Below are 24,263 nucleotides of genomic sequence, written 5' to 3' on the forward strand. Positions count from 1 at the left end.
GAATCTTTGAATCTTTGAAATTTGTTCTCTGCAGTGCATTCATGGCAACTGAAAATCTTTAAAAAAACGCGGCATAATTTAAAATGTAATTAAAAAATAGAATACAAAAAAGTAAAGAAAACAACAGGCAAAATTTTGTCCAACCATTTTATTGGCCATTCAAAAACATCCTAATCCCATAAAAGTTTTTAAACCAAGTTTCACAAACCATATGGAAAAACAACAGACATCCTCATCTTCTCCGTTTACCAATGAAACCAATGAATTCCCACTTTTAATCAGAACTCACCCAGTGCAAAAAAGAAAGAGGAAAAAAACAGCCATACAGCGCCATCACTAATGCAGATTTTTAGAACTGAAATGATAAAAATAGTAGTATTATACTTCCAATTCTTTTAAAGAAATTACTGATGGCTGTCCATTTGATCCTAAATTAAGTGATGCAAAAGGAACCAATGATGCATAATTTGTTCTTTCATTCACAGTAAAGGGTAAGTGGGGGAATACACAAATGATAACAGTGGTCATTAAAACCGACATGACTTGGTACCACAGCCTGCACACAGACATATAGGTAGGTAGACAGATAGATGGATGGATAGAGGGATAAAGAAAAAGGAGGAGGGGGAAAAAAGGGGCTCTACACAGGTTAATGCCCTCCCTCAAGACAGCGGCTATCAGTCTGCCACAGTTAAATTGCACAAACCCCCACTATTTATCCCTGAACTGAATATTTTTCTTAATGTGCGTGGCATAGATCAAATAATTAAAAACGTGAAAATAAAAGAATGGGAGTTGTGCTAAGAGTGAGAACACAGGAATGATTGTACTTCATGGCACTCCAGAGCGCACTTCCTCTGAGAAGCACACTCACCCCGCCCACCAGACTCCTCATTGGTCAAGTCAGTAAAACAATTACCATGAATTACCACATTATCAAGATATCAATATGGCAATGACCCAGTCACTCTCCAACAACAGAAAAAAAGAAAAAAGATTGAGATTGCTTGACTTATATTTTTCAAGTATTCCTTTAGGAAATAGGCAGCTCTAAAAAGCTACACCATTAAAGCTCTTCCATTGCTCTCTCTGCTCATAGTATACAGTATACAGAATTCCTACTTTGTGTAGTTTAAAATCAGGACAGAATGTTACTGTAAATTTTTCAGTGCATCACATATTTTTGATATTGATTCTTTAGTATAGAAATGAAAAAGTAATAAGTAATAGTTGTACCTTGTTTCCAGTTATCACTTCAGGCCAGCAATTATCTGGGAGAGAAGCGTTACTCAAAAGGACGTCCACAAAGAGTCAGACGCTCTGTAACATGGTTAACGCTACCATGCGGATCAATCTTTAGAAGCCAATTTCAAAAGCTGTTGTGAACCTTTAATGTAATTTAAAAATCAACGGTTGAAACTTAAAATGTTGCATTTGAAAGAACGCCTCACCCTGTGTCCATCTTTAATTGTTCTACAATACTTTCCACACTGAATCACAGTCACAAGAGCAGCAGATGATTACAGGGTTAAACCTAAAACTGATAATAAACATGTTTAAATGTGTTGTGCTTTTGGGAAGTGGATAAAAGTATTGTAAGACTATAAGCAGAGAAGGCACATGGAGAGAGAGAGAGAGAGGCCTTTGTCCGCATCAGGGGAAGTGGTCTTAGGACTTCTTCGGACAATGTGACGTAGAGTCCGTGTTTAGGACTTCAATCATTGTTCTTGTTGTAGGAAATGATTCTGCTACGGATGGAAGACTCTGGTACCAAACTGGAAGGCTAGGAGAGGAAGCAAGGTCGATTGTTACAGACAGAAGTAGAAAAGGTTCATTGTTATATACAGTATACTCACACATTAGAGGGTTTACAGTGGCATCTTATTTCTCTTTCTGTTCGCAACATCACAATGATTCTGAACATAGTGTCCAGTTACATTGCGTTTTTTTAAATTTTATTTTATATTTGCATCATTTTTTATTGTTAAAATTTGAGCTCTCCAGCACAGCCACTCACCTCTTTAACTTCATCCAGCTTTTGGCTGTTTTACTGAAGTCTTCAGGGCTAGGCGTTGTCATAGCTTCAAAATCCACCAGCTGAAAGAGTTACAGGGGTAAAAGTAAATAAATTATATAAGAAGTATTCAAAAAAATTCTTTTAAATACATATCTACAAGAATATCAAAACTTGATGTCGGCACAGTCGACATTAACACACTGTAGCATAATAAGACATCACCTTTCCTGGCGGAATTCGACCAATTACTTCCTTTCCACTCGCCATCAGAGCTCCCATGACAACGGAGTATGCCACAACACTACAAAGAAACAAAAAAAATAAAAAATACTCTTAGCTTCAGCAAATAAAAAATAATTTCCAAGAAATACGCGTTAACTGAAATATCCCTACATTCGCACAGACTTTAAGTGTTTTCACATGTTCCAAAGGCTGAAATGACTTTAAGAAGCTGCTGAGACTCACCTGGAGCCCCTGGACAGTGGCATTAGGTTACAGAAGTAGTACACCAGGGACAGGATTAAATTGCAGACTGCATCTGCATCCTTGACAAAAAGAGCAAACATATTAACACTTACACCAGTGATGGTTGCCAAAATCACCATTAGAGGGCATCAATACACTGTGGAGGATTCTGCTCGTACATGACAAGCCAATAAATATTTAAGATTAAAATGATCACCTCTGGTGGCCTTCATAAGAATGAAATGGAAGCGCTGCATCTAGCTCACATTAGCAGGTTAAGCATCAGAGCAAACTATACACACAGCGTTCACTCTGAGCCACAGGTGTCAAACTCCAGTCCCAAAGGGCCGCAGTGTTTGCTGGTTTTTTGGGTGTTCTCGGCACAAGTGTTTCATTTAAGTCACTGATTGGCTAATGAGTCCACACACCTTGTCATTGAAAGGAAACCACAAGAACCCACAGACACTGCGGCCCCCTTGGGATTCAGTTTGACACCCCTGCCCTAAGCAAATGTATTGCCTCCTCTCCCATCCTCCCATCATAAACAGTCAATGAATACATTTAAAAAAGTTAATATAGCTTCATCACATCACACTGACATAAGCCCAACACAAATTGGGAGGGAGCTGCAACTGAAAGGGTCCGGCATCAGAAAATGTAAGCTGACACAACTCTTATGCCTGGAGAGTAAACCCAAGCACTGACAGGTTTGTGTGTGGAACAGGGCCCAGGAGAGAAGGGAGACCGTACCCCGAGCTCGGTGGACAACATGAGCGCCTTGCCCTTGGCAGTGAGCTCCTTGTACAGGGACTCGATCTCCGACTGGTACTGCTGGGTTCTCTCCTCGGTCGTCTGCGTTTCCACGGAGAACAGCATGTTCCCAACCCTGCTGGACAACAAAAACACTCGAACAAAGGTTCCCTGTAGGCTGCTGCACGCAATGACCCTCATTTGTCCATTCCTAGGTCCCAGGAGCACGTAGCATTGATGGGGTACTGCGCCTCATACGCCAATAGCTTTTTAATACATTTAAATAGACTAGAAAAGGTGCTTTAGCCCAAAAAATATGCTACTTTGGTGCCAAACCCCACCAGTACTAATACAAGGGTTCTCAATGTGGTGCGATTTATCAAGGTGTCAAATTCAGAAACCGTGCAACAGACTGCAATGCTATAAGGCTATCAAAGCTGAAGGTAAAGCCGAAACACAGAAAAAGCACTACCCCCCATCTCCGGAGCCCTCGTTTGAAAATGGGGCCAAATACTAATGTGAGCTGCAGGGAGCACTAAACAGCGATGCGTTTCAGAATCTGACCTGTCTCCTGTGATGGTGATGGTGAAACCGTCATGTTCTTTCTTCAGGTCTTTTAAACTGGGTACCTTGGAGTTGACTGTGAAGCCATCCCTTGTTTTACTGTTAAACTGCTTCAGGGAAGAAATGGGAGACACGTGGGTAAGTTTAGACAACCCACAATTACAGAACAATCTCCCTTTGTTAAGTCTCTTTAAACTGATGGGAGAAAACATCATGACTTTCTGGAACAAAATAATAATCTCAGGTTCCAGATAATATTAGGATTACCTTCATTATGGGGAGAAGGTCCTCCACCTTATTGACATTATCCAGCGCTTGACTCACTTCCAACAGTCCTCTGGGATTATATGCTCTGGCCAATACAAATCCCAAAGGCACAGATCAAATAAGCGGTTTTTCCACACTAAATGTGTCCCTCCTCACAGTATCATAAGAAGAATAAACGGTTCTACAATATCCCTTTGAAATATATATTCCTGAAACCCAATAGTTCAGAAAAGGCTTCGATAAATGGTCAAAACAGAGCGGTTCACCCTACAGGTTATCAGTTTACTCCTGACACAGTCGGAGGATAAAGTATAGGGTGAAATGATATCAGTAATTAATCAAGACAAACGATACATTCACACTGAGGCCAAGTTCTACAGGGACTGTACTCTCCTTTCAATATAAAATGAAAACCTTTAACAACTGAATTCAAGAAAAAATGCTTTATGTGACCCACCTATGGTAGCCTCGTATCCTGTCTTTGATGAAGTCTAATATGTTGCTGAAGTAGGCCAAATATCTTATGTTGATGATCTGTCCTCTGCAAGCAAGGAAAGAAACTTCATGTTGACAGAACAGTTTCAGTCAACACCCGTGATGATAACCTTATTTAAATGAACTGGACAGCAACTCTCAGGACAAGATTTACTCAAGACGACAAGAGCAACACAAAAAACACTGTCACTGACTGTAGGCATGAATAAGACCCATTTGATGCAGCCACTACAATTCCCAGAACACAATGGACAACATTTCACACACATTTAGCCAGCCATCCAAGTGTATAAAAATCTTCATCCTGGTATTGTACAGCTAGTTTTCACCATTCTGGCAGTGAACATAGAATCCTCATAAAGCCAGCCCTGGGATTTCTGTGTGTGGGCAGAAAGGGGGGAAACGCTGGGTGATACTGCACCTGATTAGATTAATGTGGTTGTTGAATCCTCTGCTGAGGCTCCTCGCAGGCATCTGATCCAGCCAGAGAACCGGCTGATCTGGATCTGCAATCCTGTAATGGGAAGCACATGCACACCAGTCCCATCTGCCGTCCCAAGGGGATTCCATAACAACCACGTTTTTTTTTTTTTAAACATGAAGGGAAGATGTTAATTACAGATACGCCTTTCGAAGGGAGCCCCAGTGCACCGTGGGAAGAGAGCGGCAGTGCACCATTTAAAATCCGAGATAAATAAAACGTCTTCCTCTAAAAGACATTTTGCTCCTCAGAACGCTTTGACTGCACAGCAAACCCTATTGGTACACAACCCCATCACTCACCTCCTCCATTTGACTGCTATGTCGAACATGTCCCTCCACTGCATCTGCCTGGTCTTGCCGTTGACTCGAACCTTTGAGTTGCTCCAGGTGCGTTGCATGGCCTGCATGACTTCTACGGTCGCCAGACCCATGGCTAAAGGGGTGAAACACATTTAGTTTAGTACCCAGTGCCTTTAAAGTACCTAATACCTTTCTCGTGGCAGTGGTCAGCCACACAATGACGTACATTTTCAGCAATGTAGTTCAAGGCAAGAATGTACAAAGGAAAACAGATTCACATCCCTCTGCAGATACCTAACATACATACACTTCAGGTCTTAAAATGTTCATATCTGTTTTTATTCAGGTGCAGTCTGTTCTCTCTTTCGGTACAGGGTGATAAACATTCCAGATGTAAAGTGCAGATGTAAGACCATGCTGGCTTGGCCCTTATGCATCTTCTGAAAGTGTTTATGAGCCACCTACCTCTGTGTATTCGGCGATTGGGAAGAAATCCTGAAGTGTTGTACTGCATAAGGGCACCAAGGTGATCAGCAGTGCATATGAGCTTCTGAATGTCTGTGTTATAGCTTTCAAAGTTCTGAGGTAGAACATCCCTGCAACAGCCAGAGTCATACATGAGCTTCATCTGCCCCTACCAGTTTACCCGTCTTTATGTCATTCATCAAGGAAATCACTTTATACATTCACAAAAATGCTTAAGCAAGTTTATTTGTGTATATCTATAAAAAAATATTTTTAATGAAGATGCTATATTGGTGAAATTACGTCTATACAATTGAATAAATTTTCTCACGTTGCTAGTGCCAAAGGTATACATTAACAGAAAATAGTCGTCCCAGGCAATTTATTATTGTATAAACAGGAAGTGTTAAATATTGAGCCACATGCATCACTTCTGGGCCCTATAAAATTTGCTGAAAAGCACCGTTATACACTATACGTACTTTATGTGCGGTTGTAGGCCTGGCTGCTCTTCGTAGTCCTCTATGAGGAAAGGAAGGTTTTTGGACCAGTGGTTCTTGAAGTTTCCTGGAAGATCCTGATCGACGTTGTACTCTGCCACAGGTATGTCGAGATGCGAGTGCAAGTAACGAGAGTATTCTGCGCGGATGGGGTAAATGAAAAAAAAAGATAAGGAAACATAAAGCACGGAAGCTCCGTGCACGCGGTCGGCCAAGCGCTTCCCGTTTTAAGAGCTTGGCGCGCGAGGGCGTGGCCAGGCTCACCTCTGAGGTATTTGACTTTGAGATATTCCGAGCTGGCTTTCTGGCCCAGCAGCGGGTCGTTCAGCATGACCTTAGTCTGTGCTTTGATGCCTTCGTAGAACTGGCCCATGGCCACGTGGCTGAGGCCTTTCATGTACTGGCACACCTCGTTGTACGGCTCCAACTGCAGGCACCTCTGCAAGACACAATCACAACCTTTAACGGAGATATCCTGAGCACTGGGTCCCATATAAAAGCACCATCGGTTACGTTAGTTTAGTTATTAACCTTACTAGTCACCAAGCTATGAAGCATTAACAGTGCATGACTGACAATGCAAGCTTTCTATTTATTGTATTCATTAAAAAAAAAACAGCAGAAATGGAGATGCAGGTTTTTGGGTGTGGCTAATCCAGTTAGGGCACTTATCTAGCGCATGCACAGACCCCACGGTCTAGTCCATATCCGAATATGGACTGTGACAATGCTGACTGGCAGCTTGCAGGGAATGGAGGGAGTAAATTGACCTGGTTAACAGCGCACTGATGAACATGATTGGCCATTCAAAGTTTGGCAGAAAAAGGAGGCGGGGGGAAACATACTACAAAAAAGGCATCAAACCCTCAGCTTTGCTTCGACTCCATATTTGAGTCTAAATTCACACAAAACTATTGGCTGTGAATGAAACAATGGCTGCAACCTTTCAAAAAGCATAGCTGTGACACAGCTGTGAATCACACTCTATTGTACACTCCACATGGTGACAGATGGGCTTGTGGGGACAGAATTCCAAAAGGCCCATGAATCATCATTGGCTAAACCACGCCCTTCGCACCCAGGCTGGGACCAAATGCAAGCCAGTCGTGGAAAAGAGCTGCCGTCAAAACTTCATGTTCGCTAGTCATCAAGGGGGGGGGGGCAGGAGGTGTGTGCACGTAACATACATGCTGTCACCCCAGCTGAGAAAGTGATAACACGGATCCACCAGGCAACGCGCTAACTCCTGTCTGATTCAATTACGCTCAGGAGCAGGAGCGATGACAGGCTGCCACCACACATGACATGCATCGATGATCAGAATAAGCAAACACTCATTAGCCTGCGCTGCTGCTAATCTGATAACACCAGTGTGGAAATGGGAAAGCACACAGAACGGGCTGGAAAGGCCCTGCATGTGACGGCTGGACTAGAACATTAAAACGTAAACACACGATGCCTACGGGGAGTTTTCTAGACAGCTTGTTTCAGAAAAAAATGACAGAAACTAAAATTGTTTCCAGCTGAGAAGCCCATTTCTTTAGAGTAAACATGTCCTCAAACTTGGGTCATTTAAACCACCATCTCCAGATGCAAGAAATTGAAAACGCAAGACCGTGAACAACGGTACGTTCTGAGATGAGATCGAGTGGCTCAGTCGGTAAAGGCGCTTACCAAGAATGCAGGCTGGAACCCACAGCTGCAGGCTCAAGTCTGCTGTGTCATTTTCATGTAGCAATAGCAATAGGCCTCATTGCTCTAAGCCTACCACCGCATTAGTTCTTCCCAACTGAAGCACTAGAAGGCTATCATTGCTGCCCGAGATTAGAACCTGCTATCCTGCAGTAGTATGTGGGCTGTGGTATGGAAATTGGCCTGCTGGCCGATGAATCAGGGGAGTGCACACGCTTTCACTGCAGCGCTCCTTGTGTGAGTGCACGTGACACAGTGATGATTTCAGGCCTATCTGGAAGCTCAAAAATTATAAATGCAAAAATGGAAGAAGAAGAAGAAGAAAAAGGCAACGAAGAAGAAGAGATAATTCAAAACATAAAGAATACCTTGAAGTTGCGTATGGCTTCCTGCAGACTGCCGTGATGATACAGCATCATCCCCCTAAGCTGTAGGGACTGAATGTGATTCTGGTTCAGCAGCAGGGCCTTCTGGAAGCTCTCCATGGCAGCCTCAAAGTCCCCCAGCTCTCTACAATCATGCACACATGCACACGCACATCTGTGAAGGCCAGATTAGACTGCGCAACCATTCAAACTATCGCAATTCCAAGGAGCGTATAGCGACACTTGTGCCAGGTCAAGTAAAAGGGCCTTACCTATAAGCCTGTCCAAGACTTTTGTATGCATCTATGAAGTCTGATTTTAATTTCAGAGCCTCTTTGAAAGTATCGATGGCTTCCTACAACAGAAAACAACATTTGGTCAAATGAATGCGTGCAGGCTGCTGGGGTTCCAAAACTTGAAAATGAACAACTTGTGTTTTTCTTTCAAAAAGTGGAAGATGTTCACCTTGAGCATTCCTCTATGGAAATACGTCAAGCCCTTATAGAGCATGGCGATGGGCTGGTTTTTCTTCAGCTCCAGAGACTGCTGAAAGTCTTCCATAGCAGCTACATAGTCCTGTGAAGGAAACGCTCATTAAACTGCAATTGTGTTAGCATGCAACTATTTTAAAATGTCCAAATTAAAACACAGGTGCGACACATATTTGCTACTTGCTGTGTCTTCAGATATCAATGTGTGCATAAGGACAGTCAACATATTTCAGTAACATAATATTACTTAACAATCATTTCAACCTCAGATATAGTCCAGTATAAAACCAGAAGTTTTTGACTGATTCGACCACAAACCTGTGACAAAACCAAGAGACGCTTTTGAGAGGCAACTGCCAGAATGAACTCATAATAAACAAATAGAAGGACAAGAGCAGGACAGCCCAACCCTGTTCCTGAATATCGACTGCCCTGTAGGTTTTTATTTCAACCCTAATTTGGCACACCTGATTAAACCTGTTAGCAGCTGAACAAGATCTGCAGCCACTGAATGAGGCGTGCTTTGTTAGGGTAGGAGTGAAAACCTACAGGACAGCAGATCTGCAGGAACAGGGTGGGGCAGCCCCGGGTAAGGGCTTTGAAGCTCACCTCCGAGATGAAGAGCAGCGTTCCCCTGTGTCTGTGGAGGCGGGCCGAGGGCTGCAGCTGAATGGCTTTGGACAGGTCGCTCAGGGCCTCGCTGATCCGCCCAAGGGGAGAGAGGATCTACACCAGGGGTGCACAACAAGGGCCAATCCATCTCAGGATCTTATGTGAACATTTGCCAACATTCATTTGATTAGCCCAATCATATCTTGATCTGATGTGTATAAGCACCAGCTACAGCCACAGACTGCAAGTGTATCCTAGAGATTTTACTGAGCTCAAGTGCAGGAGTGAAGCAGCATAGTTTATAGAGCTGTCAGAAAACTATATCTATGGTAATCGGTTGGAACAAAAACCAGCACGCAGATCGGCCCTCCAGGACCGGAGTTGTGCACCACTGATCAACATGCATTTTGAGAGTACAGATCTGTTACATACACAAGGTACTCAAAAAATCACAGGTATACAGTTCTACCCACAATGGCATTTTAATGACAAAGGTAGAATTGTAGGATTGTTTTTTTTTCTGCTGCAATAGCCTAAATTTATGAGAAACTGGGATACTGTGAAGCTGAAACTGATACTGTGACAATTGAGAGATGCATTACTTTCAAAATTTTGTGGCATACTAAGCATACTCGAAATAAATTTTAATTATACTTCAAGTATTCTTAAGTATAAAATAGCATACTTCAGGTATACGTCAGCATACTATTTTTTTTCCACAAGGGATGTTTTCATAATGCACTTGTCCTGTCACAGGCACAAGTCTGAACATCCAAAATGACTGATTTGGACAGGTAACTCCCTTCCTCCCCAGGCTTGCACGCACCTCTGCCCGCTGCTCGTACACCTCGGGACGGTTGGGCTCCAGGGCGATCACTCGGCTCAGCTCATAAAGCGCAAGGTCTGCGTTCTTTATGTCCTGTGAACGAGAGAGAGCGGTCGCCGTCACTTCCAATATTGGATTGAAATACAAACTGATGTCACAGCCCTCATAAATTTCCATCACTCACGCACAAGCATACGAATACTTACTGCTGACACCAAGAACAAAGCTAATAAAGATAATTTATCTGGACAATCTTTCTTTATTTATGCTGCATGCCCTTGGCTGTGGGACCTTATTCTGTTTTGCATATTCACAATATAAAATGCTTGCCTAAACATTTTAGGGGCCACCCACAAAAGGGCTTCATTATATCATTCACCTGCAAGCTCTTCTTGCCATACGCTATACCTCTTCCATAGATAGCGCTGACCAACTCGGGATCTCCCTGCACAAAAGAAAAAGGAAACAAATTGGTTAAAAAAAAAAACAATTTAAGAGAGAGAGAGAAGGAGAATCTTCCTTATGCAAACTCAATGTTACTGGGAGAAGGAACAAAATTTCTCCATACTCTTGAGTGAACTCTGAAACAAAATGCTGCACACTGACTCTCAGGGAAAACAAGACCCTGGATTTCAAGTCACTTACCTGCAACAATAATGAAAAGTGTTTGATGGCTTCATCGTATAGGGCATTTCCAATTAGTACGTATCCTATTGCTGTAAAATACAGACATCAGAAATATTACTATAAGAGTTTAGCTACAGATAGAGATAGTTTTTTCCCCCGTCCCAGTTATCACACTGACTGGCTTACCTAGCTCTTCATTTGTGTTGTGGTTGTCAACCGGAAAAGGAAACCGCTTCTGCTCGATGAACACCTTTGCCTGGCTCTGTTAAAAAAAAGCCAACAATGACCAATGGAGTACTTTGAAGTTTACTGTTACTTTACTGTTATTTAGTCTTCATTGCTGCTCTCACTGTGGGTATACACACTATGAAACACTAGCAAGGAGACTCTGCATGCAGTCCATCTACAGAAGGACTTGATGCTCTCACCAAGATCTTCTCGGCGTTGAGAGAGAAGACTGACTCGCAGGGTGGGTTGCCCCCTTCCTCACATTCAGGGTCCTCCAACTGGAGAATGGAGGCTTCTGGGGGGGAGAAACAAAGAAAGGTAATTTCCAGAAGAGCATTGCAATGCACCCGGTAAATAATCATTGGGTGCCACTGGGTCAGAAGGTTTAATCTACTACCACCAGTTCTGTCTTGCTTGAGGGAAAATGACTCCTTTATCATTACACCCGCATGCAAACACAACTGTGCAATGGATCTGCCAACCAGTGCTCTTATTACATTCCAATAAAGAAATGAGAATTAAGTCATAAGGGGGCTAAAAAATCCCTCTGTGGTTCCTTAGTGCAGTACTTATAATGTGAACTGGGAATGATTTGGCGAGTACACATCGGTAGATAGTAACAATCTATCAGTAGTGGCTGAGTGGAAGTTATTTTAAAAATAATGACACGTGAAAATTGAGAGCACGAGACAGCAAAGCCGGGGTGAGGTTGTATATTTAGAACACAGATTCACATGAATGAAATTTAAATGGGTCTGTTCCTGGAAAGCGTAGCTGTGTGCACTGGATTAGTGGTACTGCACAAGAAAATTCCATGCATAGTCAACTTAGATAAATGGATGGCCATAGCTAGTTATATAGTATGACAACGTTTGACAGCTAACTGTCAGTGTTAGCTAGCTATGAGGATGACTAGCAAACCCGCAAACTTCTATAGCTAGCTGGTTAGCTATCTACCTCTCGATGTTCTCGAGAACTTGGATAGGTAGCACTAGCTAGCGTAATGTTTGCAAGCTACATGCAATCCATATCTTAACAACACAATCACATCTATCCAAACATTATCAGCATGTAATTCATTAGCAATCTAGCTAGCTAGCCAATGTTACCTCCTGTCAACGGATGCGGAAGCGGGTGAACGATAGCTATTACGTTACAGCGAATTAGGAGGACGTGGCAGAAACTGTGTACAAAAACAGTTCTCACCACAATCCGCTGCGTATTCTTCCCATTCAGACGGAGAGCTGCAGCCATGCTTGTGGAGGTCACTGTTGAAAAACGTCAGTGTAGAAAAGTATTCCGTTGAAAATATGGCTCGGCATAAGCACAGCAGCGACAGCGCAACCACAACAACACCCCGGCCAGCAGGTGCCATGTTGTGTTTAATGTGCAGGTGAGAAGCGCCGACGCTTTGGTAATGTAGTTCCACGGCGCCAATTTCCTCCAAACGACAGTTGTTGGACAGAAGTCTAAAAGACTTCATCTCCCAACAAGCAAGCAGAGAGAGCCGCCCCCTTCGTGATTCCAGGAAGTCCGCTCCTGGAAGCCGGTTGTTTGTTTCATTTCGTTGCAAGAGCAGAACAGCATGGCACGGGCACAGGCACCGTACAGATGTGTCGAATGCAACTCCGAGGCATACGAGCTTCACCGTGATTACAGCAACGGGATACTGAAAATCACCATATGTGTAAGTAGTAATGCGCACGGATTTTATCGCGGCAAGGGAGATCTTAACGATGCAAATGGCTGTAGACTACCATATGGGCATAGCTAGCATGCTAATACACGAATAGTGTTCATTCATGCTGGGGAAACTAGAAATTTCCCTTTCTTGTTTTGAGGAATACTGCAATATGTTTTATTCTGCAGCTAGCCATGTGCTGAGATTATATTGTGCATAACTATAGTGTATTTGGTAACCGTTGACATCTGTTCTGCCAGGACTCATGCCAGAAGCCCGTGGACAAGTATATTGAATATGATCCAGTGATCATTCTGATTGATGCTATATTGTGCAAAATCCAAGCTTTCAGGCACATCATATTCAACACAAAAATAAACGTGAGTATGATAGCAAAGAGCTATCACTTCCTCTTTGAACTGAAAACTGAACACCGTACCTAATTATATTTTTGTGATAAATGATGTGTTCCATTATACGCATACTGTTGCACGGAATTTTGCCTTCACAGAAAATACTACTACTACTACTACTAATAATAATAAAGACTGCTAATATTTGTGATAATGCATTTTACTAGATACATGGGAAGCTGTGTGTGTTCTGTCTGCTGTGTGAGGCTTACCTGAGGTGGTCACAGCTGCAGGGATCTGAACAGAGCACTGACCCAGCGGACATAATCAGATACACCAAAGAATGGGATTTCTATGGAATGTTTGGTCTGGCAGCTCTGGGTAAGCCAATGACACCAGTAAATAAACATTTTATTTGGCTAACTTTTTCATTTTCACATTTTGTTCAGTTAATCACGCTTGTATTGCCACAGTTTGGACTAACCATTTAGGGTCCTCAGTCAATCCTAGTTCCATAACTGCTGAACCACTCTATAACTGCCATAAGAACATTTCATAAGTTACTGTATTATGTCCGAGGACACAGCCACTGACTAAAGTATGGTCTTGGCAAGTTATCTTAATGGCGATGTGTGCTCATGTTCCCGTCTGGGACCTTTCTGTGTGGAGTTTGCATGTTCTCCACATGCCCATGTGGATTTCCTCCGGGTACTCCGGCTTCCTCCCACAATCTAAAGACATGAAAGTTAGGTTACCTGGAGGGCATTATGAGCATGTGTGCTCAGCCAACCTACAATGTATAAATAAAGGTTAATTTAATATTGTGAGTGATGGATTACTTTGCGCAAGCATTTTCCTGTGTGAGACTGTGTTGCCTTCGGCAGAGTTGGGCGTTTACTTGGGTGGAGTTCTGGCCTTCCTGTGGTTGGTGCGGGGGTTTCTGCAGTCCGGCCTGGAGCTGCCCATGCTGCTGAAGGCCCTGCTGCTGTCCAGCTATGGCAAACTGCTGCTTATCCCAGCGGTCATATGGGAGCACGACTACTCCCCCCTCTGCTTCAGTCTCATCAAACTCTTTGTGCTCACCTCCAACTCGCAGGCCATTCGAGGTATGCCCCAGCATTGTCTGTCTGTCCCAGCATTTCTTCTTGCTTGATTGTCATCTTATATACTTATCAGTTGCCTTTTAGTTTACAGTGGGCGCTTAATGGAAGCTGTGTCCAATGTTATTTGGCTCATTGGGTAAAGACATATCCTAATGTCTGTGTTGTGATGCAGGTTGATGTATAAGAATACTTCCTGGACCAGACATGATTATATCATAGGTTTATTGCATCATTCCGTCTTTTTAAATACACATATAAGCAAGCAGAGAAGCATTGGTCTCCCACCAATTTTAGTCTTCAGAATGACTCTGTTAGGAATTCAGCCTGCAACCATCTAAAGTTACCAAGGACACTTCTACAGAGACGCAGGCTTTTTTATGTGGTACATAAAGTCCCTTGGGCCTCAGATCCAGTTCTTTGTAGGTTTAGTCCATTTCTTTCCCCATATACTTTATAATGAAATTTATTAGATTATCCATAGGCAGGGAACCTGTTTGTCTTATGTTCATTGTGGTATTAATTGGTAGCTGTAGTTTTTATAATTCAGTGATTACCCTTAATGATTTGGTATGTGTTTAAAAGGGAATACTTTATGTTAAGCACTGTTGAGTCCCTGGCAATATAAAATTGTATTTCACTTGAAATATCTTGCAATCTTATATGTCTGCAAAGTATTTGTCAAAAAGTTATATTGCTGCATTTGTTATTTATAAGCCATTTCTTCCTAAAAATATTACTACTTTGTAAATGACTTGCCATTTTAATTTGAGATTTTTCTACTCTAGGATAGACATATTTGTCTATATTTGAGGCTGTATGGCACTCTTTAGGCATTTAAAAATATTTATATAATAATTAAAGCAACTTATGGGATTGTTTGAAGGTCCTGGAGAAGTGTAACACCATCCCGCAATAGTTTGTTATTTATTTGGAAATATATGTGGAATAATTGTAGTGATTTTGAAAGGACACGGTGGACACACTTATGAGAAGATATATTATACAGTAACTTGTTTAATGGTCTTTTTCTTCAAATTACTTCTAACACTATTTTTAATTTTCTTTAGGCATCAGTGTATGTATATGGTGTGTGAATGAGATGAAAACAGTGAGAAAGCCTTGAGTCACTTTAATAGGAGTAACATGTCTTACTATATTGTAATTCTTGTGCAGTCGCCAAGTATAGCACAAGAAAGCCTTTGACTGCTACCTTCTCTGTGCGTCACTGCCCACTAATCTCACTAACATTTTCCCTCGGTGTGCCAGAGGAATTAACTTGCAGTTGGACTCACAAACATTTTGGTTTGCCAGCACTGCGAGTGTTTCTCTTTGCAGAGGTCACAGATGAGCAGAGAAAAACTTGGGACTAAGACTAATGTCTCTACAGTGTCTCTGAACTTGGTAATAAATGTTTTCATGCAGCACATGCAACCATTTTAACCTGCTGAATAGCTTCCAAGATCTTCTTTGGTGCGGTTAACCCACATGTGTTTAGCTGTAAAATCTTTTTACAGTTTTACTTTGAATTTCTTTAAAAAGCTGTTAAATCTGTCCTTTTTGTTGTCCTCCCGTGCTTCCAGTCATTTTGCACTGTAGCAGAAGGCTGTCCCTCCTGGCAGTGTTTGTGGGGTTCCTGTTTGAAACCTGTGCAGCAGTCGCCTGCCAGAGGCTGCAGTCAAGCATGCCGGACTTTCTGCTGTTCCAGTGACCCGGCTCTGACCCACGTCGAGCGCAAAGCGCGGAAAAGATGTGACCTCTCCCCGAGGCTGGAGCCGAAGCCAGGGAATTATGGGTCTCGGCGTTAAGACGGTGCTGTGTGGAGCATTTCCCCTGGAACCAAACGGAGACATTTAGGCCTTTGCAGTGGCCTCCCAGTGTTTATATTGGAGTCGGTGACCAGACTGAGAATTCCTGAAGCGCATTGTGAAATGCCTGTCATCTGAGACACTGTTTTAGGCACTAAGGAAACGTTGTCCAGGATATGAGCACTGCTTACAGATGCCATGTATCTAGGAGCAGATATTTACTTAAAAAATAAACTCCTTTTTTTTTTTTTTTTTTTTAATCTTTTAATGAACTTACAGAAATTAAACGTTAAGAACTAATTAAAAAATAGTTAACATCACATGCATTCATACTAATGTGGGGGAAAATTGCCAGTTAGTTTAAATACTGCAACAGCAATTGAGAGAATTACAGGATCAAAAGTGGTATTTTGTGTTTATGTTTACAGCCTTCTTTCTTTGGGGCAGACAGTTCTGTATATTCTGAGTAATGGCTATGGGAGTTTACTCAATAATTAACTCAAGAAGTTCTGGAATTGCAGATATTTGGAATGTACCACAGACCTCCCACCCCCCACCCCCTGCGGCTTAAAAGTCCATGGGGTACCGTATGTCTTCAGGCAACACTGAAGACTGGTGTTAATCTTCCTCAGGATGCAAGGAATCCATGCTTCAATAAATAATAGAAAAAGTCCACAAAAAATGGCGTGTATTAAATGAATGTTAAGCAACAGGCCCATAAAATCCTTTTGACAGAAAATATTTAAGGCCAGTTGGGTGTTGAAATAATATCTCTAGAGTTTGGCCACAAGAGCGCTGCAGTCGAACAAGATCTGTTAATGATTTTACCAGCTATGTCATATGCAATGCATCTTCCCCTCTCTTTTCCATAATAAACTTTATTTTTGTCTCAAGCACCATGACTGCATATATAATTCTAACGTGTAACAACACAGTTTTGTTGAATGTAATGTTGAACTCAAACATTCCAATCATAGCCTGTGTCAGTTACAGAAAAATATTTTTTAAAAAACTGTTTTCAAGTTGGGACAGGCTAGTGAATGTTCACTTGGAGTTCATTTGGCTAGGGGACATTTTGGGCTGAGGCCCTACTCTGAGGCTTCAAGGGTGCATTTTAAGCAGCTGTTTGAGAGGTCCTGGGTGTCTAGGTCATAAACAGTCATTGTTCTAGAATTTCTTGCAGGCACACGTCGGGAATAAACAGTGTTTAAGAAATGGAGGAAACGTGCGGTAATGTTGTCTCTCTTGAATGAGGCAAAGCTAAGGCTTTTTTGTTTGTGTGAGAGTCAGGCTAAAAGAAACCCAGAGTGGGAAATGTGGATGAATTCATTAACTGTGCCATTTTTCCCATAGAACTGACACAGGCTGAGATATTTTTGTCTGTATACACTCCAAGCTGTACTGAGCCTATCAGATAAAAAAGTGGTAAATAAAGGGTTAGACATGCTAAAGAAATTAAGGGTCATTCAGGCATGATGAGTGCTATGCTTCACCAACCCACAGCTAAAACCAATAAATGCAACTTGCTAAGTATCGTCTGTTCACCCACCAGATTTCACCGAGGAGTGTGTCATTAGTGGTTTTGGTTGGCCATGGGTAATTGTAGATCCATGTTTTAAAAGACATTCCATTGCTTGGAAACTTGACTGCTTTGTGAAATGGAAAACTGTTTTCCAAAATATTTGATACAAAATATCAAGTGGGGGTGTGTTGCAAGCTGGTTACAATAAGATTTCCAAATTCAAACAACTGTCTCGCTTTAACTGGGGTTGTTAGTGAAGGAACCGAAACTAGGTACTTTTAAAATACAAGATGCTGTGTAATGAATATATTTTGGCTCTGGTATTTTATACATGTATCTGGGGGCTACTTTGTATTTTGTAACAGCGTGGTAATTTTACCCACCACTGGTTCTTTGGCTTGATGTGCAGTGCTGGATCATCATATTTTTTAGCTATGGTCTGTGAATTTACGTCTACAGCCTCAGCCTGTCAGATCATGTGGGCGACTGCATGTTTGTCGCTGTGCTTGTAATCTTCATCTCCCACACACCAACCACTGGCTGCCAGAGTCTGTGAACAGTCACGCACAGTGCGTTTCTAATGTTTAACTGCTGGCCTTGCTCAGCCATCTGTGTGCACTTTTTCTCTTTTGTAACACTGTGTCACAGGGCCATGGGCCTTGGGCCTAGGGCCCGAATGAGGCTTACCTTGGCTTTGCTTTCCAGTCAAGATTATTTTAATCCTGCAAAATCTCCTGAACAGGTGCTCCCACTGGGCAGAGTGTGATGCATGTTGTACGGTTGTGCATCAGTTCCAGAGATACATTTTTGAGGGAGAAAACATGGAGCATGGAGATTAAGATATGCTGGATACTGATATGGTCTGTTCCATGACTACTATGGTTTACAATGGGTGTGTCTGCTTTTTAAAAAAAAAAAACAGATAAGAAGGTAGCCAATCCAGAGTCCATGAGAATGGGTCATGTGACTTTTCTAGGGAGCCTTGAAGAAGATAAGAACATACTTGAAGTGGTGAATTGTGTAACAGCCTTCAGAGGGAGGCCAGTTATCTTGGATAGGAAATTCCTCAGGCTTTTCAGTCTTTATTTTTCAAAATCAGATATTTTAATCTCCAGCTGCTCATACAGAATTAAAGACAATGGAGGAAAATCCCTCTGAAAATGCACTTTCAAAAATATTACCAGGAGTAAAATAAATCATTTTCATCAAGTAAAAAAAAAAGCCTTTTGGGATTGTAAACTGCACTATCATGAACTGTGAGAATGGTTAAAATGGTGGACTGAGCTCCAGTTTTATTGCTGTGACGCAAAGACTGTGAAACCGAATCCACTGAAAAAACAGAAGGTGTCTGGGGCATGCCTGCTAGCCTTATGCTACAGATACTGCAGTTGCCCTCCATAAATGCTGTGAAGCACAATTTTTGCGACAAGAATGAAAATGATCTAGTAGAAGAAAAAAAAAAATACTCATTGGGTTGTTGCACAATTATCTGCATGGTGTCATGGCTGTTAAGGGAATATGAATGCAGTCAGATGTTTGGAGGTTTCCATCCCGGAGTGAGGTACGGAAGGTGATCGACTTATATATCTGGATACTTCAGACGAGTTATGTGGAAATACAGTCCGAGTCAACCAAAAGAAGGAACAATGACAAGATGGTACACTTCAAACTGAAGCACTACTCAACCAAATACCCATTCAAACAGCTTGTATATCAACCATAGATATTCAGCCTGACTGAAATTGATGAGAGTGTATCCTGTGACATAATATGAAGAGGTTAAAACAAGCCTAATTAATACAACCACTGAGACCATGCAAAGAGTCTCATTCAGGCACAGTGAATGCCTTAAAAGGTTAAAACATACCCCCCCATTGTTTCCCCCTATAGTTTTCTATTGGTTCAGTGTTAGTGACTAAAATACATCCTGTACGGGGAAAAAACAAACAAAACAAAAAAACTAGGTAAAAAAAAAAAAATCAAATAATTAGAACAAACGTACATATACCATCCCACCGACCCAAACACACAGTAGATTGTTGAAATGAGTCAATAGAAGAAAAAGATTGATATTTTAATTAATCCATAAGTTTAATTTTCACATTAGAGAGCATACAAAAAAAATACCAAAATTGTCATACAGTAGTATGGTCATACGGCGGGGGGGAAAAAATCTGATTTAAGAAATGGATAAGACCAAACACAGCTTTGATTTGGAAAATGAAAGTGTAAACACTGTTCAAGTGTAAGATATAGGCCTAGCAGTCACACACCAAGACTGCCCATACCCCGATTTCATTAAGCACGTTTAACATCTGTCCTCTCCTGAAAGACATTGTTACTGACAGTTCCAACTGGATTTATACTAATTAAATTGACATGTTAGGACACATTATGTAAAAGTGTATCCTTACTTACAGATATGAAAATGTAATGTGTGGAAATTAAAAAACATATTGGAAGATGTCTATAACGTTTTATAATATATTGCTATCTACAGAGCCTGATATAGATCCAATGCAATACAGGTTACACAGTGACTGTGGCAATAAATCTCTTAACATTGCTTTGTCTTCAGTTAGGCTAATGTGAACATTTACACTTCACATATCTTTGACCAGGATGGGATGTACCCATCCCATCAATGGAAACAAGATGGTTATTTAATTAAATACAACATACACCTGTGTAATAATGAAGTGCTAAATTTCACAGCTAAATAGTTGCTGGTGAAAATGCTAAACACAAAACGCCACAGAAATATGCATCATGCCATTGTGAAGTGCGAGATGAACAGGGTGCACCAATAGCCTTAATATGCGGAAAATAAAGACATTGTCCAGATCACCTGCGATTGCTTATGTTGAACTGAAACCAAAATTAATAATAAAATTACATCAAAAGCCAAGGTTAAAGACCATGGCTAAAAGGCACACAGTGAAACTGCTGGGAGGTTTTTCTAGAGATAAAATAGAACATAACTTTTTAATAGAAGAAATAAAAATGGAAAAATACAATTCACTGGAAGTACTAAATCTCGCTGCTGATGCCATAGGTAGCTTAGTGTTACTTTAGAACTCAGTTTTCAATTCAGTTAACAGAGTCAATTTTTGCATTCTTTGAGGGTATGTATGACAGATCATACCAGTATTTAGCTATTTTTAGCTTGCAGATATTAGCTTGTACAAATGATCACGCATCACGTTTGTCCGGGTAAAACATTTACTCGCAGACTGATGTGGAAGCAGGTCTTATTGAGACCTTCCATTAAACATACATGAAATGGGAACCAATCAGCTTGAAATGACATGGAAACGCATCACACCGCTGTCCATTTTGAAGCATGGAAAAAAGACAATTCAGCATTTTAATGCTCATCCATACATAGCAAGAGGTAGAAAATAGTATAGAATGCAACTGATGTCGGGTTCAAGTTGATAACTGGGAGGTTATACCGGGACATTTTTCTCCATTTCTTGAACGGAGGCCAACATTTTGGAATGCAAGCTACTTTCATCACGTGTACAGGGTGATCGATTTTTGCACCAATGGCCATCGAGCATGAACTTTTTCCACACCACAACTCACCCATAGAAACAGCCTATAGCGATAATAAAAATACTAATTTACCAATACTAATATACTAATAATGCAAGTGCTGCAAGTGTTTAAACATCAAAATTCATTTAGTCTATTTCATGGTACAATCCACCATTCTTATGTTCTAATGTTTTCAGTACACATGAATTCTTTGGTTAGCTCACTGCAAACTCACCACTGTACTGATGTCGGGGACCAGACTGCACTCGGTTCAACTCTTTTCACAGAGACACTTTGTACCCAAAAGCCTGTCCTCCACATTCCCTTCACAGGCAGCCATGCATCTTAAAAAGGCAGCTGATGAACAAGAGTGCATAGAGGTTGCGCCGAGATTAGATTCAATTGGCTATAGAGGAAGACAAGCCTAGTAGCACCATGTATTTTAAAGGTGTGCAGCGAGGGTCATTCATGTAAGCTTTTGGAGTTTGCCTAAATGCCAAATCCATGATGGCAAGTGCCAGAAGCAGCAGCAGAAGCTACCTTTGCCACAAAGGGAATAGTGATTATGGGCACAAGCCTTCATGGGATACGGGTAACTTATCTACAGAAGGTTTCCTGTGTTGAGCCTTCCCAAAAAACTGACAGGACAAGCTACTGAGATAGGAAAGGACAACTACAACTAGCAGAGTAAAAGGGACCACACTCGACTTGTGTGACCACATGCTTATTTACCCTGTATTTCCAGTTTCAACATGGAGAATGTTTCCAGCATTTATCTTTTTTCACATTTTCAAATTCCATTTCTGGGTGATGGCCCCTGTATTAAATATTCACGTCAAATTATAATGCATGTTGTTATAACGCAGGTCAGTGGATGATCTCAAAACACAAATATAGGACAGCCATCAACCATCACCAAACTTGATTTGCAAATAGCTACTATAAAATGACGTAAGTGCATTTACCAAGAATGGCCCAGTTCCTGTGAATTCAGGGTTATTGTCACTGTAAACATAAGTGAAGAGAGAAAAAAAAAAACCTGGGAGTCCTCACAACCAGTATTACCCTACTAAAATGTCCAATATACTCTACGTCAAAAAGAAACTCATATTTATTTATTATATATAATAATAAATACGCAATTTTATTTATATCTTTTTATAGAAAACTTTACTGAGAAAAGTGACTAAAAGCCAGCGAAACTGAATGCCTGGGACGGCACTGTATAAAAGCGAATTGACTCGAGTAAGAAGGTTGAATCAAGCGTTGGCGCAAAATACCATATCATTCTTGGGTACTTCAAATTGTGATATGGAATGAGTCGTGCAGCCATTTGTCCTTGGTGTTCCCGTTTTTCAGAGATTCGCTTACATCCGGTTGCTCGGTAGGGCTGGCATCCTGATAGTATTCTTCATCTTCATCGAAGTAGCCATTCTCCATCCCATAAGGGCCGTCCGCACTGGACGCCGCACTCAGGTCCTGGCAGCTGCCTTTATACTCCTGGATCGACTCATGGAGTGACCAAAGCTGACACAGCAATGACATATCCTGCTGACGCAACCCCACCTGGAAAAACAAAGTTACTTTATTAGGAATTCTTCTATTTTGCGTTTCGAAGCAAGACCAGGCTACACAGAGCACTGGCAGTCAAATTACGCCTAAAGGACACCAAGACTAAATACAATGAGACAAATTAACCTGCAGACTTTTACACATTACCCTTTCCCACACCGACCATATTTAATATGAATGAATCCTTATAGATTCATATACCGTCCATTCGTGGCTACAACTATTGTAGGCTACTTCAATAGTTGTTGTTTTTGGCATGTTTTACACAAACTGAGCTTTAGTACAGCAATTAAGACAATGTTACTGTGCATTTTGGATACAAATAATTTGAAAACCCGAGTGGCAGTACAGTATTAATCAAATGTACAAAAATGTTGAAACATGCAGTAGCCTATATTTGTGTACTAAGATTAAATTAATTTAAAATGAACTAGGCGATCAGTCTTGAAGGGGTTTCAAGTTATTACCTGTAGTAGCTAACATTGTTCAACTAGCTATCCGTATTTAATGTTTGTTATGGGATACAAATATAGCTAGAAGGATATGTAGACTACAGCAACAGCGTTTCGCCGAATCCGGATTAAGAAACGACTAGCTAATAGAATAGCACGAAGTGATTACACAGTAATCGCGTGATCCCGTTTGAACAGCTGTTGCTTTCCATTGAATGTTTTCACTGCACCAAAATAATTTCAAATGAAGGTTCGCTAGATTTCTGCATAGCGTTAAAAGACAGGCTATCCACAGATTATATTAACCAAAGAGTTTCTTACCATCTCTTTTCTCAGAAGCGCCAGGGCTGCATCCAGGTTAGCTGGTTTATTCGCCAACATATTGTCAGCATTGCTGCGGCCGCGGCTTAGATCGTCTTGGATCATGGTCTTTTTGGCGTACATCCTTTCCATCTCTCTCCAAGACCCGCCGCTCGAATTCAGCAAGCCGCTTAGACTCTTCGGCAACGGGGGTAGCCCTTCGATGCAGGCCAGTGTACTGCCTGCTGTACCGTTCGTAGATTTACCGTTCATTATATCCACCTATGTAACAGTAAAACGTTACAATAAAATGTATTTAACGACGCGAGAGAAAAAAGTTAAAGCCTGTGTAAAAAAAAAATCACTGCATTTGTAAAAGAAGCACGCTGCGCTGTTCCACACCATGCAGCGTTACACTCCTTCCCAAACGATAGCGTAACAACTAATCTTCCCTGAAACTCTGACACGCTCCCACTTCCTGTCCCTTTAAATCTCTCCCAGACTCATTGGGCGTCACCCTAAATGACAGACAGGAAAACGGTGATTGAATATTCAAAACATCCTCCCTTCCAGTCTCTGCCTCAACAATGACCCACCTAGGTTATTGGCGATGTGACCTGAATGCACAATTTGGCAATCCAACGCCAGCATTTCTCTATGCTCAAGACAAGTATTCCGATACTACAAATGGTGCTTTTAAGCTTCTATTCAAGAAGGCACATATGACGCATGCGATTTTGTTTTGTTTTACGCGCAGACTATAGTCTGATTAAGGTCTAAGCGAACCT

The 24,263-nt window shown here is 41.4% G+C and overlaps 3 protein-coding genes across 4 annotated transcripts; 1 reads left to right on the forward strand and 2 right to left on the reverse strand.

Annotated features, from left to right (window-relative positions):
* Positions 1-133: 133 nt before the first annotated feature.
* On the reverse strand, positions 134-12,630 carry ttc13 (tetratricopeptide repeat domain 13). 2 transcript variants are annotated; one of them, XM_064340360.1, is made up of 23 exons: positions 12,354-12,630; positions 11,348-11,442; positions 11,106-11,181; positions 10,938-11,008; positions 10,672-10,737; positions 10,293-10,385; positions 9,464-9,580; positions 8,829-8,939; positions 8,636-8,718; positions 8,367-8,508; positions 6,571-6,745; positions 6,289-6,445; positions 5,807-5,937; positions 5,342-5,474; positions 4,980-5,072; positions 4,521-4,604; positions 4,064-4,148; positions 3,797-3,903; positions 3,233-3,368; positions 2,483-2,562; positions 2,240-2,318; positions 2,018-2,097; positions 134-1,783 (listed from the first exon to the last, which is right to left on the reverse strand). In XM_064340360.1, the coding sequence occupies exons 1-23, from the start codon at positions 12,628-12,630 to the stop codon at positions 1,669-1,671; spliced, it is 2,586 nt and encodes an 861-aa protein (XP_064196430.1). In that variant the 3' UTR covers positions 134-1,668. The 2 variants fall into 2 exon arrangements, with proteins under 2 accessions (XP_064196430.1, XP_064196432.1); XM_064340362.1 differs by having other exon boundaries at positions 3,797-3,906.
* Positions 12,631-12,699: 69 nt separating this feature from the next.
* Positions 12,700-16,982, forward strand: arv1 (ARV1 homolog, fatty acid homeostasis modulator). Its single transcript, XM_064340376.1, has 5 exons — positions 12,700-12,834; positions 13,089-13,208; positions 13,409-13,562; positions 14,066-14,287; positions 15,865-16,982. The coding sequence occupies exons 1-5, from the start codon at positions 12,733-12,735 to the stop codon at positions 15,990-15,992; spliced, it is 726 nt and encodes a 241-aa protein (XP_064196446.1). The 5' UTR covers positions 12,700-12,732; the 3' UTR covers positions 15,993-16,982.
* A 2,684-nt stretch (positions 16,983-19,666) lies between these two features.
* On the reverse strand, positions 19,667-23,951 carry fam89a (family with sequence similarity 89 member A). Its single transcript, XM_064340377.1, has 2 exons — positions 23,497-23,951; positions 19,667-22,717 (listed from the first exon to the last, which is right to left on the reverse strand). The coding sequence occupies exons 1-2, from the start codon at positions 23,746-23,748 to the stop codon at positions 22,451-22,453; spliced, it is 519 nt and encodes a 172-aa protein (XP_064196447.1). The 5' UTR covers positions 23,749-23,951; the 3' UTR covers positions 19,667-22,450.
* Positions 23,952-24,263: the final 312 nt, after the last annotated feature.

This window comes from Anguilla rostrata, chromosome 6 (genome assembly GCF_018555375.3).
Source record: "Anguilla rostrata isolate EN2019 chromosome 6, ASM1855537v3, whole genome shotgun sequence".
In the NCBI taxonomy this organism is placed as follows: domain Eukaryota; kingdom Metazoa; phylum Chordata; class Actinopteri; order Anguilliformes; family Anguillidae; genus Anguilla; species Anguilla rostrata.